This window comes from Bos mutus, chromosome X (assembly GCF_027580195.1).
Source record: "Bos mutus isolate GX-2022 chromosome X, NWIPB_WYAK_1.1, whole genome shotgun sequence".
Lineage (NCBI taxonomy): Eukaryota > Metazoa > Chordata > Mammalia > Artiodactyla > Bovidae > Bos > Bos mutus.
In genome coordinates, this window is record NC_091646.1 from 98855174 (window position 1) to 98882172 (window position 26999).

Genomic DNA, 26999 nt, shown 5'->3' on the forward strand with positions numbered 1-26999 from the left:
TTATACAGTGGAAGTGACAAATAGATTCAAGGGATTAGATCCGATAGAATGCCTGAAGAACTATGGACAGAGGTTCATGACATTGTACAGGAGACAGTGATCAAGACCACCCCCCAAGAAAAAGAAATGCAGAAAGGCAAAATGGTTATCTGAGGTGGCCTTACAAATAGCTGAGAAAAGAAGAGAAGCTAAAGGCAAAGGGGAAAAGGAAAGATACACCCATTTGAATGCAGAGTTTCAAAGAATAGCAGGGAGAGATAAGAAAGCCTTCCTCAGTGATCAATGAGAAGAAATAGAGGACAACCATAGAATGGGAAAGACTAGAGATCTCTTCAAGAAAATTAGAGATACCAAGGGAACATTTCATGCAAAGATGGGCTCAATAAAGGACAGAAATGGTATGGACCTAACAGAAGGAGAAGATATTAAGAAGAGGTGGCAAGAATACACAGAAGAACTGTACAAAAAAGATCTTCACGACCCAGATAACCATGATGGTGTGATCCCTCACCTAGAGCCAGACATCCTAGAATGCGAAGTCAAGTGGGCCTTAGGAAACATCACTACGAACAAAGCTAGTGGAGGTGATGGAATTTCAGGTGAGCTATTTCAAATCCTAAAAGATGATTCTATGAAAGTGCTGCACTCAATATGCCAGCAAATTTGGAAAACTCAGCAGTGTCCATAGGACTGGAAAAGATTAGTTTTCATTCTAATTCCAAATAAAGGTAATGCCAAAGGATGTTCAAACTACCATACAATTGCCCTCCTCTCACATGCTAGCAAAGTAATGCTCAAAATTCTCCAAGCCAGGCTTCAACAGTACATGAACTGTGAACTTCCAGATGTTAAAGCTGTATTTAGAAAAGTCAGAGGAACCAGAGATCAAAAAAGCAAGAGTATTCCAGAGAAACATCTACTTCTGCTGTATTGAATGTGACACAGCCTTTGACTGTGTGGATCACAATGAACTGTGGAAAATTTTTCAAGAGCTGGGAATACCAGGCCACCTTACCTGCTTCCTGAGAAATCTGTATACAGGTCGAGAAGAAACAGTTAGAACTGAACATGGAACAACAGAGTGGTTCCAAATCAGTAAAGGAGTACATCAAGGCTGCATATTGTCACCCTACTTAACTTATATGCAGAGTACATCATGTGAAATGCCAGACTGGATGAAGCACAAGCTGGAATCAAGATTGCTGGGAGAAATATTAATAACCTCAGATATACAGATGACACCACCCTTATGGCAGAAAGTGAAGAAGAACTAAGGAGCCTCTTGATGAGAGTGAAAAAGTTGGCTGAAAACTCAACATTCAGAAAACTAAGATCATGGCATCGGGTCTAATCATTTCATGTCAAATAGATGGGGAAACAATGGAAACAGTGACAGACTTTATTTTGGGGGGCTCCAAAATCACTGCAGATGGTAACTGCAGTCATGAAATTAAAAGATGCTTGCTCCTTGGAAAGAAAGCTATGACCAACCTGGACAGCATGTTGAAAAGCAGAGACATTACTTTGCCAACAAAAGTCCGTCTAGTCAAAGCTATGATTTTTCCAGTAGTAATGTATGGATGTGAGAGTTAGACTATAAAGAAAGCTGAGCACCGAAGAATTGATGCTTTTGAACTGTGGTGTTGGAGAAGAGTCTTCAGAGTCCCTTGGACTGCATGGAGATCCAACCTGTCTAGTACAAAATACAAAGTGAAGTCGCTCCTTCGTGTTCGACTCTTTGTGATCCCATGGACTATAGCCTACCAGGCTCCTCTGTCTGTGGAATTTTCCAGGCAGGAGTACTGGAGTGGGTTGCCATTTCCTTCTCCAGGGGGATCTTCCCAACCCAGGGATTGAACCTGTGTCTCCCACATTACAGGGAGACGCTTTACTGTCTGAGCTACCAAGGAATTCTGAAGTCTATAAGTGAAAGTGAAAGTCAATCGCTCAGTTGTGTACAACTATTTCCAACCCCATATACTGTGGAATTCTCCAGGCATTCCATGGAATTCTCCAGGCCAGAATACTGGAGTGGGTAGCCCCTTCTCCAGGGGATCTTCCCAACCCAGGGATCGAACCCAGGTCTCTGGCATTACAGGCGGTTTCTTTACAAGCCAAACCACAAGGGAAGCCCAACCAGTGTATCCTGAAGGAAATCAGTCCTGAATATTCTTTGGAAGGACTGATGCTAAAGCTGAAACTCCAGTACTTTGGCCACCTGATACCAAGAACTGACCCACTAGAAAAGACCCTGATGCTGGGAAAGAATGAAGGTAGGAGGAAAAGCGGACGATAGAGGATGAGATGGTTGGATGCTATCATGGACATGAGTTTGAGTAAGCCCCAGGAGTTGGTGATGGACAGGGAAGCCTGGTGTGCTGCAGTCCATGGAGTCGCAAAGAGTCGGACACGACTGAGCAACTGAACTGATCTGAACTGAACTGTTAAACCATGGGCAACTTGAACTGAGCCATGGTAGGAGGATTTATGCCATGGAGATTGGTGAAGACTGCAGTCAGGGATTTTGTTGTTACTGTGCTTGTTTGTTCTTTGTTGGTTTTTGTTTGTTTTGAAAATGAGTTTACCAGCATACCAAAGTTGTTTGTTTGCAGTCTGCTTTATCTTTCAAGTGGGAGTTAGGAAAGTCTGTGTGTAGGCTGAGGAAGAATTGAGGATTAATAGAAAAGGAAAACTACATTAGAGAGACTTGCCTTTATTGAAATGGGAGCACATTAATTGTAAGAGGAAAGAACAAGTGGGTGGGCATAGGTCTCAGTATCTGTGATTAGTGGTAGGAAGACAGGAGTTTTTTTCTGAGAGTTAAAATCCAAATACTGTATATAGGGTCGTAGAAAATAGTGCTCTCTTACTAGTTATGGTGGTCCTTTATCCCACCTTATATCTCCATTTATGTTGTGTTTTTCAACACACACATATAATTCTATTCAGTATTCAAAATTATAGTCTTTTGGATAACAGGTTACCTCCTATCATTGTCTTAATATGTGCTTATTATATGGTTTCTGATGCTTATTCACTTTTGTACTTGTATCTTTCTCCATCATTTTTCACATGATTATCTTCCCTTTTATTAAATTATAGTTTTTTTCATGTTAAAAGGTATGTTAAAAGCTACTTATCATCCATGCATATTATTGTGTGGGAACCCCTGATTACATAGGTGGAATTTAAAAACTCATACTCAAACGAAATTTTATTTTTACTATAAAAGCCAAATGTGTGTCTGTAATTTGAAAACACATGAAAGTTGGCGCCTTATTTATTTGGTGTTCCTTTGGCCTGTTTCTGCTAGTGCTAGGGACTACACAAGCGCATGCTGTTTGGCCACTGGGTCCAGCTTTCAGTTAGGAAACTACAAAACTGGGGATTAGTTCAGGAACACCTCTTCTGTCATCAGTTATCTTGCCATTTGTTTATGAAGTTTGTTTGTGATGGTGTCTTACTAAACACTGTGCCCCTTCTGATGTGGCATATGGTACCTGGTGCTGCCATGATGCCATCCATCATATTCGTCATGATGCAGACCTCACTCCCCCATAATAAATGTTTTCTGTCTGAGAGTTTCACCTCCATGCTGATTGTCTTCAGCTTGTCCCATAATCCACCAGTTTCTACCCTAGGAGTTAGGCAATGGAACCATTCTAATTATCAAAATGATTTATTCTCAAGTGAGTTGATGGTCATGTATTACACATGGTAAGCATGCCACAAACTTTTGGTGAATGTATCAGTGCAGGCAAACTCCAAAATTATAATTATGTTCCAACTCAAACATGTCACAACAAATAGTGGTTAAAGCACTCTGTACACTCATTTTCTCTCTCAAACAACATCACTAGACATTTGTGCAATAATATGACTCATTTTACAGATAGAAACTGGGATATATGAGGAATTAGTTAACTGCTACAATCTCTTCCTTGTAAGGGGCAGCACCATGATTTGATTTAAAAAAATTTATCCACTTCATATCAAAGAGCTTAGCCTGTTCATTAAATTTTTTATAATATTTTGCAAAAAGATTGATTTTATATATGGTTTCTGCCTTAAGCTTGTTATCATTGAGGAACTTGCCTTGGAACTGCCCTTACACCATCAGACATATTTCTAAATCCCAAATCATAGCAGAAAACACGATAATAACCAGTGAAATTTATGTCAAGTGAAATTAACATCTTTATTTTGGCCTCATTATTTATAAAGTATCATTTCTCACAATGTAGAGGACAAGGGGGTAGAAATAGAATATTTTGTGTTAATAAAGTTACTATGTGGGGTTCTTTATGAAATCTATTGTACTTTTTCTAGCAGTAGGGAAAAAAGAAGTCAGTTTGGTCACATCAGAAGCAAAGCACAGGATCAGCAGGTGACAATTAAGGAAGCAGAGTTAAATGTCACTGAGCCAAAATAGTTCCTTCTCAAATGGAAACTCCAATAGTTCTTCCTACAATAGGCATGTAGAGAGAATTGTTAAAAAGTACAAATGTCTTCGATCAATAGTCTCTTACACTGATTAACTTCCATTTGTTAGGTCAGGCTATTTTCTAGTCTCCTGGTTTTAGTGGACATGTCCTGAAAACTTGTTCTAAGGTTTTTAATGCTCAGGGTTATTTTTTAAAATGTGTGTGTGCTATGTATGTATGTTTGTATGTGTGTGTGTGTATTTGAATGCGGATACAAACTCAATGAGTAAATGGAAGAGGGAATTTTGGAAATATGTTGCATTATGAAATTGAAAATTTAAAAGATAATTCTCACTTTGATTAGCTGCACATAGAAAACATTTGATATTTGGTTAAAAAAACATTCAATATAAAAATGGTTTGTTTGAAACTTATTACATCAGGGTTGATTGAGGATTTCCATTTAATTGTCCTTTACCCACCAGCTTCTGTATATTTGGTTTTAGGCACTATCAGAATTTTTGGTCTTAACACTATAGAGTCACTCTTAGTTCAGTTCAGTCCCTCAGTCGTGTCCGACTCTTTGTGACCCCATAAACTGCAGCACGCCAGGCCTCCCTGTCCATCACCAAATCCTGGAGTTCACTCAAACTCACATCCATTGAGTCAGTGATGCCATCCAGCCATCTCATCCTCTGTCGTCCCCTTCTCCTCCTGCCCCCAATCCCTCCCAGCATCAGAGTCTTTTCCAATGAGTCAACTCTTTGCATGAGGTGGCCAAAGTACTGGAGTTTCAGCTTTAGCATCAGTCCTCCCAATGAACATCCAGGGCTGATCTCCTTTAGGATGGACTGGTTGGATCTCCTTGCAGTCCAAGGGACTCTCAAGAGTCTTCTCCAACACCACAGTTCAAAAGCATCAATTCTTTGGTGCTCAGCCTTCTTCAAAGTCCAAGTCTCACATCCATACATGACTACTGGAAAAACCATAGCCTTGACTGGACGGACCTTTGTTGGCAAAGTAATGTTTCTGCTTTTGAATATGCTATCTAGGTTGGTCATAACTTTCCTTCCAAGGAGTAAGCATCTTTTAATTTCATGGCTGCAATCACCATCTGCAGTGATTTTGGAGCCCCAAAAAATAAAGTCAGCCACTGTTTCCACTGTTTCCCCATCTATTTTCCATGAAGTGATGGGACCAGATGCCATGATCTTCGTTTTCTGAATGTTGAGCTTTAAGCCAACTTTTTCCACTCTCAACTTTCACTTTCATCAAGAGGCTTTTGAGTTCCTCTTCACTTTCTGCCATAAGGATGGTGTCATCTTCATATCTGAGGTTATTGATATTTCTCCCGGCAATCTTGATTCCAGCTTGTGTTTATTCCCGCCCAGCATTTCTCATGATGTACTCTGCATATAAGTTATAAAGCCTAGCAAAGGTAGTGCATTTGTGGAAGTCATTTTTAAAAATACACAATGAAGTAACAAGAACTAGGAGTTAGGGATAAATTGGTAGATGGTAAATTGAGGATTTTTAAATACTTTATTTTTAATTATGCTTCCCCATTAGAGTCAAAGAACCGTGAGGCCAGATCTCTGGGCCTATTTTTTACCATTATATCCTCAAGGACCAGAATATATATATCTATATATTCAAAAACTAGGCTGGTACAAAGTAGTAACTCATTAACTATTTGTTTTCAGTGTCTCATATTGTCATATGAGACAATGTCAAATTCCATACTTTGCAGAATCAGTAACATCATTTCCAATTACCATTATTTATTGGCTTGAATGCACAGTTCATATTTGCATAGGTATCTTTAGCATTGTTTGGTTAATGAGCAGAAAGCTGAACTAGTGTGGAGGGTATCTGAAGTCTCCTGTAAGCCACCCAATTTTTGCTTTAGTTTTTCCCCGTTAGACCCTAGGTAAGCATTATATAGCTTGAGCACTGTTTTCTACTTGTGCCAATACTACAGTCATAGTTTTCTGCTAGCTGTACCATAAGCATCTTGAAAGGAATAATTGGATGTTTAAATGATAAAAGTGTTTAGTGTTTCTCATGTATAAATAAAAGCCTATACTTTTATCATTAATTTTATTATGAAACTGAATCATCTTCATCAATACAAATTACTTTCATTACTATATTTTATAGCCCTTTAATGAGAAGGATTGTTATTAGATGATAAAAGCAACTTGGATCAGTGAGTGAAATGCTAAAATTATGGAACAGCTTAGTTAAAGGGTACTTAATTTAGTGAGGAAAGAATGTATTGTAGAATTTCAAAGAATTTAACTGGAGGGGACCTGTGTGAGTTATTTTCTTACTACAATGCTGTATATCCACTGTGTAAAGTGACTTGTGAATGGAAGATGCATATGTGTAGAATGTAGTGCTGGATGAAAAATACTACAATTGAAAATAACAATCTAACACTTTAATGAATTAGTCCATTGCTATGGTATCACCTACAATTTATTCTAATGCTTAGAGATCAGATGGCATTATGACAGTATTTCTTTCTTTATAGACCTCAGGTGTAAACCTCCTTTGCTTTCATCAATAAGTTCTTCAGAATTTCGCATCTGTGCATTTGGTTATTTTAGCAAACACAGCATTTTTATTGTGTTTAAAAGCGTGCATTCACATTTTCATATTTAGAGCTATCTGATCATGCCTTGTTGGGTGCTGCAAGGTTTTTCTTTCCAGTTCACCCATTCCCCTTCTCTTACAGTAAATTTACTGATTGTTTTGTTCCTAATACAACTTCAGTGGGAAATGATCCACATTTATTCTGATCACGGTTTGTTAATGGTATCTTTTTAAACTTTTAATGTAACTTTTAAAAGGCTTACCAAACTTTGTGAGTTCACATTTATAAATCTCTTACCTTTGAAATCCTGCTTCTTTCTGATTACACATGATATGCACTATAACCCACTATTTCATTTCCTGCCTTTCTCCTGGCAGAAAACTCACCTGAGAGTTAGACAGTGGAGGCTCTTGTTTAGATTTCCCAGAGGTGTTTCAAGGTTGTGCCTGGCAGCTGGCTAATCAGACTTTCTGTAGGTTGGTTGCCCAAGATAAAATTCTCCAGGCCATTATACTAGAGTGGGTAGCTATTCCCTTCTCCAAGGGGTCTTCCCAAGCAAGGGATCGAACCCAAGTCTCCCACATTGCAAGCAGATTCCTTACCAACTGAGCCACCAGGGAAGCCCAAGAATACTGGAGTGGGTAGCCTATCCCTTCTCCAGCGGATCTTCCCAACCCAGTAATTGAACTGGTGTCTCCTGCATTGCAGGCGGATTCTTTATCAGCTGAGCTACCAGGCAAGCACTACGATAAGAACAGTTCTATGTTGAAAACACCAGTTTCCTACCAAACTCATTCACATTGACTTCTTGGAGAAGTACTTCTTGGGGCATACTAAAAGAAAACTTTGTACAACTTTGATTTTATTGTCTCTTTGATCTTAACAGATACTTGTATTATAGAATATAGTGTCTAATTATAAAATTAGTGAGTGTAGAATAGTGTGGAAGATATAGATAGGATGAAGGAGAAAAAGTAAATTATTTTAAATTCCACCACCATACCCATTTCACTAATGTCTTAAAGTATGTTCTCCTAATCTTTTCCACAAGTTGTTGTTATATTCTACATAAATTATGCTTCCTTCTGTTTCACTATTACCTTATTAAGAATTTATTTTCACATATTATCAAACATTCTTCAAAAGCAGCATTTTGAGTGGCTTTGTAATATTCATAAGTAATTATATACTTGATCATTTCTAATTCTAATTTTCTACTAAGCAATTTGAAATGGTCTGTATTTCTTCTTTTTTGTGTGATAAATCTTTTCTAATTGTAAATAGAGCTTAACTTCCACATTGTTTACATAAATCTTCATGTAAATTTCTAATTATTTCCTTATAGTAGATTCCTAAAAGGAAAATTACTGGATCCTTGAATATGATTGTTTTTAGACATAGCAAAATATTTTTCACTGATGCTATTGCCAGATCGATTGTTACCCTTTTGTCATTCTTTGATAATTCGATAGACAGTGGAGTATAATTAAACACCTTCATGTTTTAGTTTGCATTTCTTTGATTGCCACTGAAGTTGCATTTTTAATGTGTATTTACTCTTGTTATACCTCACTTATTAGAAGTAGAAATCACTAATTCCATGGAGAGTGTAGGTGATGTTTGATAATGGAACCACATGGATCACAGGGTCATGATTTAGATAATGACTTTGAGAGTCTCAATTTTCAAATGAATTAAGATTGCATTCTCTGAAAAAAATGAAGGTAAGGTACTGAAAAGTATGATACACTGACTGAGTTTTAATTTGGACTTGATCTAGCTTTTGAACTTGCTATCAAACCCCTGTGGGCTTCAATTTCTTTGAAAAATAGAGAATTTCATTAAGTAATTTTTTTTCCATTATAGTCCTCAGTATCAAAATTCTGATGACTGTAGAAATACTCATCAGAATCAAAGTTACAGTTCATAAATAATTTTCTGGCAATATTAAAAGCTCAACATTTCCATTCTGAAATGGCTTCAAAGATTGGATTTAAATGATTAATTTAAGCATTTATGGCAATGAATCCATTATATAGTAGAGTTTTAGATAGCTTTCATATAATTTTTAGGACTTCCCTGGTGGCTCAGATGGTAAAGCGTCTGTCTACAATGCAGGAGACCCGGGTTCGATCCCTGAGTCAGAAAGATCCCCTGGAGAAGGAAATGGCAATCCACTCCAGTACTATTGCCTGGAAAATCCCATGGACAGAGGAGCTTGGTAGGCTACAGTCCATGGGGTCACAAAGAGTCAGACATGACTGAGCGACTTCACTCATATAATTTTAAGTTCTTATTTTGGGGATTTACCCACTTCTTTCAATTTATACATTTTACTGTCTTGTAATAATAATAATAATAATAATAAAAAGTTGCATCCCATCAGTCTCACTTTCTTTAAATCCTTAGATTTGAGGGGAAACCCAGAGGTCAGGAGATTGTGGACATTCTGACTAGGGATTAGGTTGAGGACACTCTTAGAAGCATGGTTAGTTGCTCAGGTGAGACCACCATTAATTGGTTTGTGTTCACAAGTTTGTTCATTTTGGAGCAAGCACACTTCTGATTGGCCCCTCAGAAGGGAGGGGTTGATGTTGGTTGGCCTGGGGAAGCATGATCAAGACTCTGTAGGCAGGTAATTGTTAATTGATTAAATGAGATTGAAACTTGTATTGGTAGCTATTTGTTGCTATAGCTACAGAACAAGCAGTTTCCTCCTCCATTTCATTTTCAGTTTATTAATCTTTCTGCCCTCAAGGCTTAGGACAGGATCTTGTATACAGGCATCTGCAAAGACTGTGGAGTAAATGAATTGAAATTGAATACAGTTATTTTGGATCTTAGAATTTCTATCACACATTCCCTTGTTTTCGTAACACAGCCTATTTTAGTTCCATAACACCTCCTTTCTGGATTGGGTCTCAGCCTTCTACTTGATGCTATTTTTTTTCTCTCCTTCTTTCAATTCTGTACTTAATGGTTTTACTTTACAAAAAATGCAATGATGTCACAAGCTGGATCAGAAGTCCAACCTATTGAACTAAGGCCAAGTTGACTGCTTTGATGATCCCTTAGTGCTTTACAAGCCAGCTTCCCATTTTGTCCTATTAAGCTCAATTACGTGGCTAAGACACTCAAAGTCACTCTTCCTGGGGCCAGACTAATGTGTCCCTGTACTCAGTCACACAGTCATGTCTGACTCTTTGCAACCCTTTGGATGGTGACCTGCCAGGCTCCTCGGTCCATGGGATTCTCCAGGCAAAAATACTGGAGTGGGTTGCTGTGTCCTACTCCAGGGGATCTTCCCGACCCAGGGGTCGAAGGCACGTCTCCTGTGTCTCCTGCATTGCAGGTGGATTCTTTACCCACTGAGCCCCCAGGGCAGCCCAGTCTGTTTCTACTTCAGAACTTTTGCTCATGCTTTTCTACATTGGAGGAATACATTCTACAGTGGAGGAATACGTTTGTTCCATTTCCAGCTAATTAAATCCTATACAAATTTATTTCAGTTTTCTTTTCATAAAGAATTATCTGATCTTCCAGTAAGGTATGATTTCTTCCTTTTTTTGGAACTTCTTAAAGCACTGGTTGTACCAATAAGTGGAACACATTTTAAATTCTCTTTAGCTTTGTACTGTAATATACTTTTCTTCTTACTTATTTTATCATTCCAAACTGTAAGCAGCATGCAAGGATTCTAACCTCCTGGATAATCCATTAAAATATTTAAAGTATAATACATCTTTAGTAAATATATTTGGAATTCAACCAATTTTAGAATATCTGAATCCCTTTCTATAAAAAACAGAAACACTGAATTCTAGCTACTGGTGCAACTGAATCCTGTATAGCTTCAGAGGTAGGATGGTGATAGGTTGGGGCAAAAATATCAATAGTTTGGTCAAATTGTGATTGTAGTAATTAATATTTATGAATATTCACATTCATCCAAAAGATGTCTTATGTAGATAACATGTGCTGCAATTTTTGACATTTGCTTGGAGCAATAGAAATAATGCTTGATCTATTTTTACCTTTATTTCTTGTGATCATAGTGTGTATTTGAGGCCAGTTATACACATACACATATCTAATATAGCAGTAAATAGACATGGACCTTTTTATGTACATAGACAGCCTTTTAAAATTCAGTGCCTTTCTCACAGCATGGTTTTATTTAATGCACTAAAAAATAAACTGAATTCTAAATTTTGCTCATTAAAGATAAACTTGACTAGTTACTAGTGAGAGGCAAGAAAATATTCTAGAGTTTCAGAAACATATGGTGTAAAGTATAATATCTACCATACAATGAACACTTGAAAAACAATTATGAAATGAAAGAGAGATTGTAGAATTTCAAAGCTAAGCTACTAAGATTTTTTTTTTAGAAAGGCAGAATTTATACACAAAGTATTCTCTAGTTCTTTCCTAAAAAATATTTGCAAAAACTTATCTTCACCATCCATTGGCTAATAATTAAATTATAATAGGGAGCAGAGATCATGTATTATGTAGCTTTGTACTTCTGAAGCGTTAGTCACTTTGTCATGTCCGACTCTTTGCGACCCCGTGGACTGTGGCCACCGGGCTCCTCTGTCCATGGAATTCTCCAAGCAAGAATATTGGAGTGGGTTGCCATTTCTTTCTCGAGGGGAACCTGCCAACCTAGGGATCGAACCCTGATCTCCTGACTTATAAGTAGATTCTTTGCCATCTAAGCCACCAGGGAAGCCCTTTGTACCTCTAAGCCTGATGCATTTAAGTGTCCAATAAGTATCTTCTGAAAACAAGCAAGAAAAACAATGATGCAGAAGATAATACGAGAGTATGTTTCTGTGTCATTTTTTACGACCCTTGTTACTCTAAGTATGGCCTTCAAGCCAACAGCTTCAGCATCACCTGGGAGCTTGTTGGAAATGCAAGGCCTCAGGCTCCCCCTGTGACTTACTGAATCTGAGTTTTAAAAAGATCCCCAGGTGATTCATTTGCACATTAAAAATTAAGAAGTACTGTGTTATACTATGGATAGAAGCAGGCCAAGGAACATTAGCTAGCCTTTCCCTCCTCCTTAACTCCTTTTAAAAATACTTTAAAAATAGTTGTTCTGGTTAATCATGTTCCTGTAACTTGTGGAGGAATTTGACTGAGTGACCTGATCAACTTCTTTTTATGCTTTTGGACTTGAAATTTGACTTTTGGCTTTTAAACTTATAATCAGAACACCTGATCAGAATATACATATTTAACTTAAAACAGATCTTTTCATGCTAGCTGAGCTAGGATAAATTTATGGCAAGAGAAATGCCTGGCACATTGCTGCTAAGTTGTCCTGGCCTCCTGCCAGGATTTATGTTTGAACACTTCTGGGATTAATGATACACTTCACATAAAGGATTATTTTTACATTTTGGTTCCCTGGAATGAGCACAGTGAGTAAATTGTAATGCCAAGTAGCAAAAGAAGCTTTTGAAGGAGCTGCCACTTATTGTATGTATTATTATGAATTATTATTGACTTTAAACGCTGGGTTTCTTTCATTCCCTAGATGTGACAAAGGACATAATGTCAGATCAACTTTATGTGAAGGACTTTTAAATTTATCTCTAACATCTGAGAAGGAAAGCGACATCTGACTTTAACAGATGTACCATAATGTAAACAAATAATTTTAATATACTTAAGGAATATTACAAATCATTGTGCATATGGTATATAGTTGTTTTATTTTATTTTGATTGTAGAAATACATGGCTCATTTCAACACAGAGACATTATTTTGCTCTTTACATGCTTAATCACCAGCAAAAATTTGATTAGGAGGTACGAGCTTTCTTTACTGGAAGCCAGGGCATTAAGCTCTTTGGTGTAATTGTTTAATTACCAGTGCACCGTTTTAATTGACATGCTGTTATAACTTTCCATGGTAAGGCAGACGTAGTGTTTTATTTTTGTTTCTTATCTAATGAAAACCACTCTCTCAGATGGGCTGGTTTGGCAATTTGACTTCAGAAAAAGTATTGCGGAATGAAGTTTTTATGTGAAAAAGAAAAAGAAATTAACTTTAGTGTGCGTCTCATTGGTCTGCCAAATTGGAAGTACATTTTAAGCCTGATTATCATGTTCTAATTAGTCTCTGGAGGACATTCATGGACAATCGAGTGCTCATTAATCCATCTTCTTCCTGTAACATTGATTTGTTCATCCCCTTTTAGAGACTCAGACATAGAAACCCAAAACTGATATGTGGTGTTAATGTGCTTACAGATGTTGCCACCACTTATCCAGATAAGAAGTCCATCTTAATGTACGTCACATCTCTCTTCCAAGTTTTGCCTCAACAAGTGAGCCTTGAAGCCATCCAGGAGGTGGAAATGTTGCCAAGGCCATCAAAAGTTACAAGAGAAGAACATTTTCAACTACATCATCAAATGCACTACTCTCAACAGGTAAAAGATGGAAAAGATAGCTAATAGCCATGATATTTCCTGTTTGATATGGAATTTTATAATGCACACGTGTCTATATTATCTGTGGATAGATACACATATATGCATATATGTAGCATTGTGTGTGTATATATATATATATTCACACATGCGTATATGTGCAAAAGTGTATATACAGCTTAGCTTGGAGTGTGTGTGTGTGTGTGTGTGTTTGTATGTGTGTCTTTGGAGAGAAAAAAATGAGAGGACTCTGTGAACCTAAATTTTACCTGATATCATGAACTATAATGTTGTTTTCCAGACACATTTTTAAAATGCTCTGCTATTGGTAAGCACCATTTTATATGAATTTAGTACACAGAATAGATTGTATTTCCATTGTGTAAAATGACATAAGAGTCATATACACATTAAACTTTCCATCAGCTAGAGCACAAAGCAGGAAACTAGACCAAGAGCAAAGGCAAGTACTCTGTTTAATAATAATTTCTTACTTTTAGTGGCAACTTGCTGATGTATTAACAAGTTTTGAATACTCAAAATAACATTTTTGGTAAGATGAAATTAGTTTAAAATAATTTAAGTAAAATTTAAATGAGAATACATGTGGTAAAGACGTCTATGATATTATTGTATAGAATCCAGTGGGATTTTTCTATTACATGTCTTGTTCTTCTTCCCAAGAAGAATATTTAGGGTGCTTTGTTTTGTTGTTGTTTTTTAATTATTTGACACAACGATGAAAAAGCCTTTAGCGAAATTTCTGCTGAAGGCGTGGAAAGCTCTCAGGCCTCATTTTCTCACTCTACTGAGCTAATTCTATATTTAGCTTATGAAAGCTCCAGTCTTTTCCAGGGTATTGACATGATGAATTCTGGTTTTGTTTACTTTGGGTTCAGAGAAAATTGCTTTGGGATGCTTGTTTTCCAGATGGCAGGGCCGCATTCTGTATTCGTGCTGAAGGTGTGTCAGTATGGAATCTTTATGATGAAACCCCATCCTCCTCTCTTCCCTGACTACCTGCTTTCCAACATGACATTGAACACACCACAGTGCTTGGAGTGTGCCAGTTTCGAATATCACTTATATATGTTTAGGATTGCATTTTTCAGCTCACTGTTTCCGTTTGATATTTGTTTTTCTAGTGTGTTGGAAAGCAATTCCTTTCAGGGTTACTTATGTTGTCTCCTCCTCCTCCTCTCTGTCTTCCTTCCCCAAACCCTTCTGCAGATCACTGTCAGTCTAGCACAGGGCTATGAACGAACTCCTTCCTCTCCTCAGCCTCGCTTCAAGAGCTATGCCTACACGCAGGCTGCTTATGTCTCCACCTCTGACCCCACACGGAGCCCATTTCCTTCACAGGTCTGTCAACATTTACTCTCTGTTCTCCAAACCAAAGAACTTCTTCATCCAAGATAACCTAACATGGTTTTTGTGTGTCTGTTTGAATTTTGCAGTGCTTTTTTTTTTCCTTCCCCCTTCTTCATCCAGAGTCTTTTCATGGTTCTCAGTTGTATTAGATGCTTGACACGATGCTGTTTTTGCTGTTGAGAACTCTCTAGGTTTAACCATATGTTCATTCTTCATGGCTGATGATTCTCAAAATAGTGATTTGTACTCTCATTATATAATTACCTGTAAGATTAGCTTTTATGAAGGTTACAATGGTTATACCAAAACATGAAGCTCATTAAAGAGAGCTCATTTAATAGAATGAGAAACTGCATATAATTTTCTAGTCACAGTACTTGGGTAGATTTTTCTAGATATCTGATTCCTAAGGGAAATACATTCTCTATATAGACACCCTTATTATATATTCACTCTCTCTATATATGTATTTGTATTCTATTTAAGAAAAATATAACTGGAAGCTTCTTCATTTTAATTTGGCTAATTTAAACTTGATAGCAGGCTCTGTAGTATTTATACAAGAAAGTCACATTCAAACCAGGTCAGATTCTATGCACCATTCAATATTTTCCATGTAACAAATCTTCTCAGTGGAGTTTTCCTTCATTATTGCAATGTTGTAGAAAACCGAAAAATACAAGAAGCTATAGCCTCTACATGTTAGAGCATGGAAATGAGGTGTGCTAGAATTGCTGGATTTGATAAAACTTCCTTTTAAGAGAAAATGTTATATATTTTGCTTAGAAGAACAATTTGAAAAGTTCTTGCAGAAGTGACTTTTTAAATACAGCACTGTGAATGGGGATTTAGAAATTATTGTCTTGATCTCATTGGAGACTCATCAGTTTTGTTAAGACAGTGGTTGTATTTAATTTGTGATTTATTTGGAGCAGTTAATTGATGCGTGAGGTTGAAAGTTTTTTAACACTGAAAGATTTCCCCAAGGGAACATATTTCAGGGCATCCCGATGCCCTTTATCCTTGGCTGGTTTTCTTGCCAAGTTGAACAAAGGAGATGAGTGAGAGTGTTTATGTGACTCAGCCTCATCTTCAGTTAGATTCCCATCCACATTTTCCAAAGGTCAATTGTATATTCTTGAACAAAATAACTTCATCCGTGTCTTCATTATCAGTAAATAAAAAGAATTCTGCCACACATTACTGAGTGTTAACTATATGCTATGTATATACATCATATGAACTAGCAAAATCCTTATAATGACTCTCAGAGTTGAGAGGTACTATTTTTTATCTCCATTTGAACTACATCCACTTCCTTCCTTTCTCTTCTCTCACCCTCCTGACTCTCCCTAACTCTTTAGGCTTTTTTTTTTTTTTTTTAATCACCATACTCTAAAAGAAAATTCCAAGCCTTAAAAAACAGGTGTCGTTCCTCCTAAAATAAAGAAGTGTAAGGCAAGACAAAGAGGGAAGTATTTCCCCCCTTATTTTCAGTTTATTGGGCTGCCTTTTCCAGAGATTTTCTCCAGTGCCTACTCTGGCAGCACATTTTTACCTCATTACCATCTCATTAAGGCATTGCTCAGGTATGACTCCTTAATGAAGTAATTATAAATGGACTTAATTTTGCTAGATGGTATTTGTTCACTCTCCCTTTGTCTAAATATTACAAAATATGTACTATATCATAAAATATTCAACAGTTCACTTATCTGTTTTAATTTAACAGAAGCCACGGAAATAAACCTATTGTTATCCTTTAGAAAAGAAGAAACACAAATTAGTTGAGTAATGATATATTCTGCCTATTTTTAAAGGAACCACAGCAGAAAATGGTGCTACATGTAGTTAGGTTTGAGAAGTTTGTGTATTATTTACTGAGAACATTTTTCTGAAGAGTTTCTCAGAGGGGCTGAGCCTGTACTGCCTCCTACAGGTTGTATCTGATCCACTTCAAATGACAGGCCAGATTGGATTGCATCAGAGGGTTTCATTCAAATGTTTACCTGGTGGTCTATAAGGAAGGATTAAGTTTTCTGTAACGGAAGAGAGAGCCATGTGGTGACTGTTCTCTGTGGGAAACATAAAATTCTAAATTATCTTTAGAGTTTCCAATATCTTAGAAACATTAACTATCCCCTTCTGTCCCAACTTAGAAAATCTGATTTATAGTCATTGCAGTTTGTGAATGTATTTAGGTGAAGCAGTCTGACCTGTCTCAGGCTTTCTGCCTATAAATCAGTTTTTCTCATAATTTACCAAGAAGAAATAGGATCTGATGTGAACCCCAACTTTGCCTTCATTGTATCACTTTACCACCGATTCTTCAGTGGAGGACATGGTTTATATAGTTACACTGAATTTCTATTTTTATGACTTTGATCGTACCTCTCATTCTACTCCTAGTCTTAATATCCAAAATCCCCAATATCTTTTCTCGCTTTCCATTCCTCTCTTTCTCTAGGCACCTCACACTAGCCAAAACTCCTGTAGGTGTACACCTCCTCTCTCCAGACACACCACTCCGTTTTATCTTGTAAATGTACTATTTTATGACCCTTTCACTGATCATTTTTTGTAGTCTATGCTTTATATATTCATTTGTTTATTCAACAAATAATTATACTTCATCACCAAATCCAGTGTCTTTTTATCACCTCTCAGGCTTTGTACTGTCAGTGTAATACTTTTCTTATAGCCTCTAGACTTAACAGCTTCTTCTTCATCTCTAACTGTCCTGTGTCTCTTTCCTTATGTGGCTTTTACTCCTCTTTCAACTGCCTTAGCATAAGTGTCTGGTGTGAGATCCTTTGACCTTCTTTTTTGTATACATTGTCTCTTGTCAGTATGATTTAGTCTCTTGACTTGAAATTCTCTGCCCCTATGATCATTGTATCTATGTCTTTACTACTTCCAATCTCTCTTGATTTACAGCCTCATTTCCAACTCATTTTCAACTCCTTGATATGTATCTATATCTTGATGTCCACTGATTTCTCAAGCCTCTGATATCCTGAAGTGGACCTTGTTTCATTGCTCACAAACCTGTTTGTTGTCCTGTTGGTTATGTAAATGAAGATGTTATTCAGCAGTTCTTGAAACTTAAATATGTGACATACTCTTTTGTCTGTAGTGATCTGATATTCAGTAAGGAGATATGTATTGTCAATTCTTTCTTCACATATTTCTTCATTAAGTTATGTCCCCTCGGTATAAGTGCCCTCTGATTCAGGCTCTCACTGCATGTCTTCTAGATTACAGAAATAGCTTTGCAATCAATATCACTCTTTTTAGCTTAGTCCCCTCTAAATCAGATTAGATTTTCTTATTAAGAGCTTTAATAATGCAATTCACAAAACTTTCTTCACTTCCTTTAGCCTCTCTGACAATTCCATTCTCCCAAATTTCATCAATAAATTCCATGATCTAGTAACAATTTATATTTTCATGCTTGTTTCACAGTAATCTATTTTATGTTTTCTTTACTCCAACCAAATGAAATCACTTTTCTCCTGCATAGTGTGAAGAAATTTTGTGTCTTAGCTTTTATGGTTCTCTCAGCCTGCTGCTGCTGCTGCTGCTGTCGCTTCAGTCGTGTCCGACTCTATGCGACTCCATAGACGGCAGCCCACCAGGCTCCCCTGTCCCTGGGATTCTCCAGGCAAGAACACCGGAGTGGGTTGCCATTTCCTTCTCCGATGCATGAAAGTGAAAAGTGAAAGTGAAGCCGCTCAGTCGTATCCAAGTCTTAGTGACCCCATGGACTGCAGCCCACCAGGTTCCTCCATCCATGGGATTTTCCAGGCAAAAGTACTGGAGTAGAGTGCCATCGCCTTCTCCGTCTCTCAGCCTAGAATGACTTATATCTTCTTTTCAAATTGGTCAGTTTAATACAAATTTCAAGACCTAACCAATAAGTGGCAGGACCTGGATTCAAGTTCAGATTTATCTAATACCAAGTTCATGTTAATTATACTGCCACTAAATTTTCTCTATTATTATTCTCACACGTTGAATAATATTCATTTATGTCATAATTTTATACTTATGTATTAATCACCTATGTAGCAGGTATTATTATAGGACCAAATGACACATAATTAAACAAATATACAAAATAATTCCTGCCTTGATGGAGGGCATGTGCTCGTGGGAGAGTCGTAATGTGAACAAGATAAACTGTATAAGTAGAATAAAATTTCAAATAAAATGAAAGTAATATATAATAAGTAAAATATAGTAGGAAGTACAATAGTATATTGCTAAAAGTAAAAATATAAAAGAGGACGGTGGAATATGCAGTACATGGTGGAAAAATGTTAAAATTTCAGTGTGTAGTCAGAGGAGTCACTAAGAAAATAAATATTGAGTAAAGACTGGAGAGAGGTATGGGTGCCTTTGGGAAGATAAACACATGAGGAAGAAACACAGATAATACAAAATCCCTGAGTCATAGGAATATTTGGAGTATTCAAGGAAAGGCATAGGTTAGGGGCACATTACTGGAGACATAGTAATAGACCAGATCACATAGGGCCTTATAAGTAATAGTAAAGATTTTTATTACCATTGAGGTAGAAAGCTATTGGAGGAGTGACATAAACTTATGATATTTCAACTTGGCTGCTTTGTGGAGAGGAGATTTAAAAGAATAAGGATGGAAGCAAGGAGACTAGTTAGAATGCTATAGCAGTAATCCAGGCAAGATACTATTTTTTATTTCTTTCCCCCCAATATTTTTTTGTGGTCAAATACAGATAACATAAAAGTGACCATGTTAACCATTTTTAAGTGTGCAATTCGGTGGTTTTGGATACATTCATAAAATTATCTAACCATCACCACCATCCATCTCCAGAATTCTTTTCATCTTGCAAAATGGAAGATCTGTATCCATGAAAAAAAAAAATAATAACTCCCGTGATTTTCTCCCTGCAGCCCCTGGTGAACCACTCTTCTACTCTCTGTTTCTATGAGTTTGACTACTACTACTTTTTTTTTAATTCAATGTATAATGAGATAATATGATCATATAATATTTATTTTTATGTATCTAGCTTATTCACTTAGCATGATGTCCTCTAGGTTTATCTGTGTTATCTCAAATGGCAGAATTTCCTTCCTTTTAAAGACTGAATAACATTTCATTATATGTATATTTGTGTTTATGTGTATATATACACACACACATACACCATGTTTTCTTTATTCATTCATCCAGTAACTGACATTTAGGTTTGTTTTCATATCTTGGCTATTGTGAATAATGTTCCTGTGAACATGGGAGTGCTGATACATCTTTGAGACACTGTTTTCATTTCCTTTAAATGTATACTGAGAAGTGGAGCTGCTGGATCATATGGTAGCTATTTTTTTTAATTTTTGAGAAATCTCCATAGTATTTTTATTTACAAAGGTTCTGCCTTTGAGCATGATGCATAGTAATTGAATTCTGGATAATTTTTGAATAACTATGTAGTGTTTTCCAATTCAATATGGAACACACGTTAGCTGTATTTTTTGAGAATATTTAATTGTGTTATAAGAAAGTGAAGATGATAGATAAAACTTCTAAGAGGCATTAAACATCAACTTTAAATAAATCAATAACTTATGAAATATAAGTGAACCCCACATGTTAAATTTCGCTGATGAGGAGATATTAGGCAGAGGCCAAAATATGTGTCACCTGTAGGTAGTTACTTAATCTGTTGCACATGTTAAAAATAGGTGGAATACACAAGAGTGTTGCTCACAGATGGAGAGAGATGAAAAGACCAAACAATACGGTATGGTTAAATGACTTCTGGGCTGACAGCTACATCATTCCTAAATTGACCACCCATTAATGAAACTCAGTATATCTTATGGCCTCCCAAGTGCTCTACATAAAAAATGCAAATAAATCCTGTAACTATCTAGCAGACTAATGAATGAGCTTCAGCTATAGGTCAGCTATACTTGCCCCTGCATCTCTCCAATAGAGCAAGTGTATGTGGTGGTCGTAGGTACATTCTGTCCTAAGAATGCACCTTGCTCAAATCTCACCTGTGGTTCTGTCCACCACACCATCAACAAGGAAGACTGATGCAACAAAACATGCATGTTGTACAACCCAGGAGAAGAATCTACCTGCAATGCAGGAGACCTGGGTTCAACCCCCGGGTCGGGAATATCCCCTGAAGAAGGGAACGGCTACCCATTCCGGTACTCTTGCCTGGAGAATTCCATAGACAGAGGAGCTTGGCAGGCTAGAGTCCATGGGGTCACAAAGAGTGGGACACGACTGAGTGAATAACACTTTCACTTTTCCTTTTATTTTCTTTTTTTCACTTTCAAGATTTAAATAATGTGGTGATCCTGCTCTTTGACCTTATCCCATCGTTCCCTCCATCTGCTTCCCCTTGCTTCTTTGCATGTGCATTAAATGATGTAATCAATGTTAAGATTGGAACATATTCATTTGGTTAGTGAGCCTTTCTGTTTTCTGATCTAGAATGGCATTCCTAGTAGTAGAATTGGAGGCCACTATTGCATCAAGATCATGCTCCATATGATGTAGTGGGTATGTGTTATGAAAGAATTCAATAAATCAAGGCTTAATATGAGGTTTTTCTTTAAGCAGTGGGAAGATTGGAGTTGCCACCAACAAACCTATAGTAGATTGTAGAAGGACCAGTTTTGAGAGTAAGGTTAGAGGCTCACTTTAGAATGTGTTAATATTTTTTTAAGTTTTTTTTTTTAATGTAAGTATAACTGACATGCAACATATTAATTTCAGGTATACAGCATAATGATTCTATATGTGTATGTTGTGAAACGATTACCATAGTAAGTCTAGTTAATATCTGTCATGTAGTTACATTCCCCCCCACTTGAGATGAGAACTTTTAAGATTACCTTCTTAGCAAATTTCAAATATGCAATATGGTATTATTAACCACAGTTGCCACGCTGTACATTGTATCCCTATGACTTAACTGGAAATTGGTAGCTTTTGACTTCCTCCACCCATTTTGTCCACCCCCAACCCTTGCCTGTGGCAACCAATCTGTTTTCTGTGTCTATGTTTCTAGTTGTAAGTGAAGTCTTACGGTATTTGTTTCTTTCTTTGACTCATTTCGTTTAGCATAATGCCTGACAGGTCCCTCTACATTGTTGCAAATAGCAAGATTTCATTATTTTCTACAGCTGAATAATATTCCAGTGTGTGTGTGTGTGTGTGTGTGTGTGTGTGTCACATTTTCTCTATGCATTCATCCATGGATGCGTACTTAGGTTGTTTCCATCTCTTGGCTATTGTGAATAATGCAGCAGTGCACAAGGTGATGCAGACCTCTTTTTGAGGTAGTCTTTTTGCTTTGCTTTGTCTAAATACCTGGAAGAGAAATTGTTGAATTATATGGTAGTTCTATTTTTAATTTTTTTAACCATTTATCATTTACTTATTACTATTATTATTATTTTTTACTTTACAATATTGTATTGGTTTTGCCATACATCAACATGAATCCACCACGGGTATACACATGTTCCCCATCCTGAACATCCCCCCACCTCCCTCCACGTCTCTGGGTCATCCCAGTGCACCAGCCCCAAGCATCCTGTATCATGCATCGAACGTGGACTGGCAATTCGTTTCTTATATGATATTACACATGTTTCAATGCCATTCTCCCAAATCATCCCACACTCTCCCTCTCCCACAGAGTCCAAAAGACTGTTCTATACATCTGTGTCTCTTTTGCTGTCTCGCATACAGGGTTATCATTACCATCTTTCTAAATTCCATATATATGCGTTAGTATACTATATTGGTGTTTTTCTTTCTGGCTTACTTCACTCTGTATAATAGGCTCCAGTTTCATCCACCTCATTAGAACTGATTAAAATGTATTCTTTTTAATGGCCAAGTAATAATCCATTGTGTATATGTACCACAGCTTTCTTATCCATTCATCTGCTGATGGACATCTAGGTTGCTTCCATGTCCTGGCTATTGTAAACAGTGCTGCGATGAACATTGGGGTACACATGTCTCTTTCAATTCTGGTTTCCTCAGTGTGTATGCCCAGCAGTGGGATTGCTGGGTCATATGGCAGTTCTATTTCCAGTTTTTTAAGGAATCTCCACACTGTTCTCCATAGTGGCTGTACTAGTTTGCATTCCCACCAACAGTGTAAGAGGGTTCCCTTTCTCCACACCCTCTCCAGCATTTATTGCTTGTAGACTTTTGGATCGCAGCCATTCTGACTGGCATGAAATGATACCTTATAGTGGTTTTGATTTGCATTTCTCTGATAATGAGTAATGTTGAGCATCTTTTCATGTGTTTGTTAGCTGTCTGTATGTCTTCTTTGGAAAAATGTCTGTTTAGTTCTTTGGCCCATTTTTTGATTGGGTCATTTATTTTTCTGGAATTGAGCTGCAGGTGTTGCTTGTATATTTTTGAGATTAGTTGTTTGTCAGTTGCTTCATTTGCTATTATTTTCTCCCATTCTGAAGGCTGTCTTTTCACCTTGCTTATAGTTTCCTTTGTTGTGCAGAAGCTTTTAATTTTAATTAGGTCCCATTTGTTTATTTTTGCTTTTATTTCCAGTATTCTTGGAGGTGGGTCATAGAGGATCCTGCTGTGATTTATGTCGGAGAGTGTTTTGCCTATGTTCTTCTTTAGGAGTTTTATAGTTTCTGGTCTTACATTTAGATCTTTAATCCATTTTGAGTTTCTTTTTGTGTATGGTGTTAGAGTGTTCTAGTTTCATTCTTTTACAAGTGGTTGACCAGTTTTCCTGGCACCACTTGTTAAAGAGATTGTCTTTTCTCCATTGTATATTCTTGCGTCCTTTGTCAAAGATAAGGTGTCCATAGGTGCGTGGATTTATCTCTGAGCTCTCTATTTTGTTCCATTGATTGATATTTCTGTCTTTGTGCCAGTACCATACTGTCTTGATGACTATGGCTATTTTTAATTTTTTAAGAAACCTGTTTTTAGTAGTGATGACACCAATTTATATTCACACTAATGATGCACAAATGTCCCTTTTTCTCCACAGCCTCACCAATATTTGTTATTTCTTGTCTTTTTGATGATAGCCATTCTAACAGGTGTAAGGTGATATCTCATTGTGGTTTTGATTTGCATTTCCCGATGATTAGTGATGTTGGGCATCTTTTCATTTGCTTGTTGGTTACTTGTATGGCTTTTTTGAAAAACTGTCTATCCAGATCCTATGCCCATATTTTAATTGGATTCTTTTTTTTTGCTATCGAGTTGTATGAGTTCTGTATATATTTTGGATATTAACCCCTTATCAGATATATGTTTTTCAAATAGCTTTGACCTTAGCTGTTCCATAAAAATTGAGAATTATTTGCTCTAAATTTCTGAAAATGCACTTGGAATTTTGACAGAGATTGAAATTATTTTGGGTCTCTCTTTTCTGTTCCATCTCTGTGTCTTTTTTTAATGCCAGTATTTTTTGATTATTATAGTTTTGTAATATAAACTGAAATCAGAGAACTTGATGTCTCTAGCTTTAGTCTTCTTTCTCAAGATTGCTTTGGCTATTTGGGGACTTCTGTGGTTCCATACACATTTTAGGATTATTTGTTCTATTTTCATGAAAAATGTGATTGGAATTTGGATAGGGATTGCATTGAATCTTTTGATTGCTTTGAGTATATGGATACTTTAGCAGAAATAAACCCATACATGTATGGTCAATTAATTTACAACAAAGGATATGAGAATATGCAGTGTGGAAAGGATAGTCTCTTCAGTAAGTGGTACTGGAAAATTAGATACATGCAAAAGAATGAAGAAGACTATCTTACACTATACACAAAAATCAGCTCAAAATGGATAAACGACTTGAATACAACACCTGAAACCATAAACCTGCCAGCATACAACAAAGCTGGTAAGCTTATTGATGTGGGTATTACTAATGATGTTTTGAATCTGACACCTAAGCCAAAGGCAACAAAAGCAAAAATAAAGAAGTGGAGCTACACCAAACCGAAAAACTTCTGTACAGGAAAGGAAACCAACAAGAAAATGAAAAGGCAGCCTACAGAATGGGAGAAAATATTCAGCTGTGGACTTGTCATGTATGTCCTTTATTGTGTTGAGATAAGTTCCTTCTGTCCCCAGCTTGTGGTGCGTTTTTATCATGAATGGGTATTGAATTTTTTCAGATTTTTTTCAATTTGAGATTGAATTTTTTCAGATTCTTTTTCTGAATTTTTTCAATTCAATGGGTTTTGAATTCTTTCAGAATATTTTTCAGATTGAATTTTTTCAGAGTCAATCATATTAAGATAGATGATCATATGATTTTTATCCTTAATTTTATTAATGCAGTGTATTGCATTGAATGTGTTAATCTTGAGATGCTTATGAGACATGTATATCAACCTGGAGTTCTAAGATAGGAGTTGAGGATAAGTCATTCGGAAGTCATCAACAACATAGATAGCATGTAAATCCAATGAACTGGCTGAGATCACCTAGGGGAAAAAAAGTCACCTAGATGAGATCACCTTAGAGAGGAGGTGGAATTGGCAAATGGGATAAAAAGGATTGCTAGAAAGAAGACATGAAAGAGGGGAGCATGTGGTATTGTAGAAGCCAGGGGAAGAAAGTGTTTCAGGGAGAGAATAGTGTTTAATATGACTAATTATTACTGATTAATCAGTCCAAATAACATTAGTATTAAAAATTAGCCTATGAAATGTCAGTGAAATAAGGTCCCTGGGAAATCGACATATAGCAGTTATCACACGGCTTTTCTAATAATACCCTTCACTCTCTAAACTATCCCACTTTGGCCAATATGTTATACATTCACTCTGGTTGATATTTGCTTTAATGAGAGCACTTTCAATGTTGTGTCGTTTTTTTGGAAGTGTTGCTGATTTGAGTGGGTTCAAGAGAGAATGAAAGTTAGGGCCTAGTAACTGCACTGTAACACTTGAAAAACCTATACTGAATCATTTATGTTCACATGGATAAAAATCTATATCTCTTAGATGAAGCCACTTTTTAAATTAATTTTTATATTAATTGGAGGCTAATTAAGTTACAGTATTGTGGTTTTTGCCATACATCAATGTGAATCAGCCACAGATGTACATGTGTCCCCCTATCCTGAACACCCCTCCCATCTCCCTCCCCACCCGCTCTGGGTTGTCCCAGAGCACCAGCTTTGAGTGGCCTGCTTCATGCATCAACCTTGCACTGGTCATCTATTTTACATATGATAATATACATGTTTCAATGCTATTCTCTCAAATCGTCCCACCCTTGCTTTCTCCTACATAGTTCAAAAGTCTGTTCTTTACATATGTGTCTCTTTTGCTGTCTTGCATAGGGTCATCATTACTGTCTTCCTAAATTCCATATATATATATGTGGTAATATACTGTATTGGTGTTTCTTTTTCTTATACAGTTAATATACTGTATTGGTGTATTGAAACAGAAAAACCAGTTTCATCCACCTCATTAGAACTGACTCAAATGTGTTCTTTTTTACAGCTGAGTAATATTCCATTGTGTATACCACAGCTTTCTTATCCATTCGTCTGCTGATGGACATCTGGGTTGCTTCCATGTCCTGGCTATTGTAAACAGTTCTGCAATGAACATTGGGGTACATGTGTCTCTTTCAATTCTGGTTTTCCTGGTGTGTGTGCGTAGCAGTGGGATTGCTGGGTCATATGGCAGTTCTATTTCCAGTTTTTTAAGGAACCTCCACACTGTTATCCATAGTAGTTGTACTAGCTTGATTCCCACCAACAGTGTAAGAGGGTTCCCTTTTCTCCACACCCTCTCCGGCATTTATCGTTTGTAGACTTTTTGATGTCAGCCATTCTGACTGGCAGGAGATGGTACCTCATTGGGGTTTTGATTTGCATTTCTCTGATAATGAGTGATGTTGAGCATCTTTTCATGTGTTTGTTAGCCATCTGTATGTCTTCTTTGGGGAAATGTCTGTTTAGTTCTTTGGCCCATTTTATGATTGGGTCGTTTATTATTCTGGTATTGAGTTGCATGAGCTACTTGTATATTTTGGAGATTAATTCTTTGTCAGTTGTTTTGCTTGCTATTATTTTCTCCCATTCTAAAGGTTGCCTTTTCACCTTGCTTATA

General features: G+C 36.8%; 1 protein-coding gene across 6 annotated transcripts in view; it reads left to right on the plus strand.

The window, feature by feature from the left end:
* Positions 1 to 26999, plus strand: part of DMD (dystrophin) — a 2671852-nt gene that overhangs the window by 956768 nt on the left and 1688085 nt on the right. For 5 of the 6 annotated variants that reach the window (XM_070365439.1, XM_070365442.1, XM_070365443.1 and 2 more), the window contains 2 exons: positions 13291 to 13472; positions 14703 to 14834. In XM_070365439.1, the coding sequence (XP_070221540.1) occupies positions 13291 to 13472; positions 14703 to 14834 (314 nt within the window). The remainder of the gene's footprint in view (positions 1 to 13290; positions 13473 to 14702; positions 14835 to 26999) is intronic. The other variant, XM_070365444.1, reaches the window with a different exon arrangement.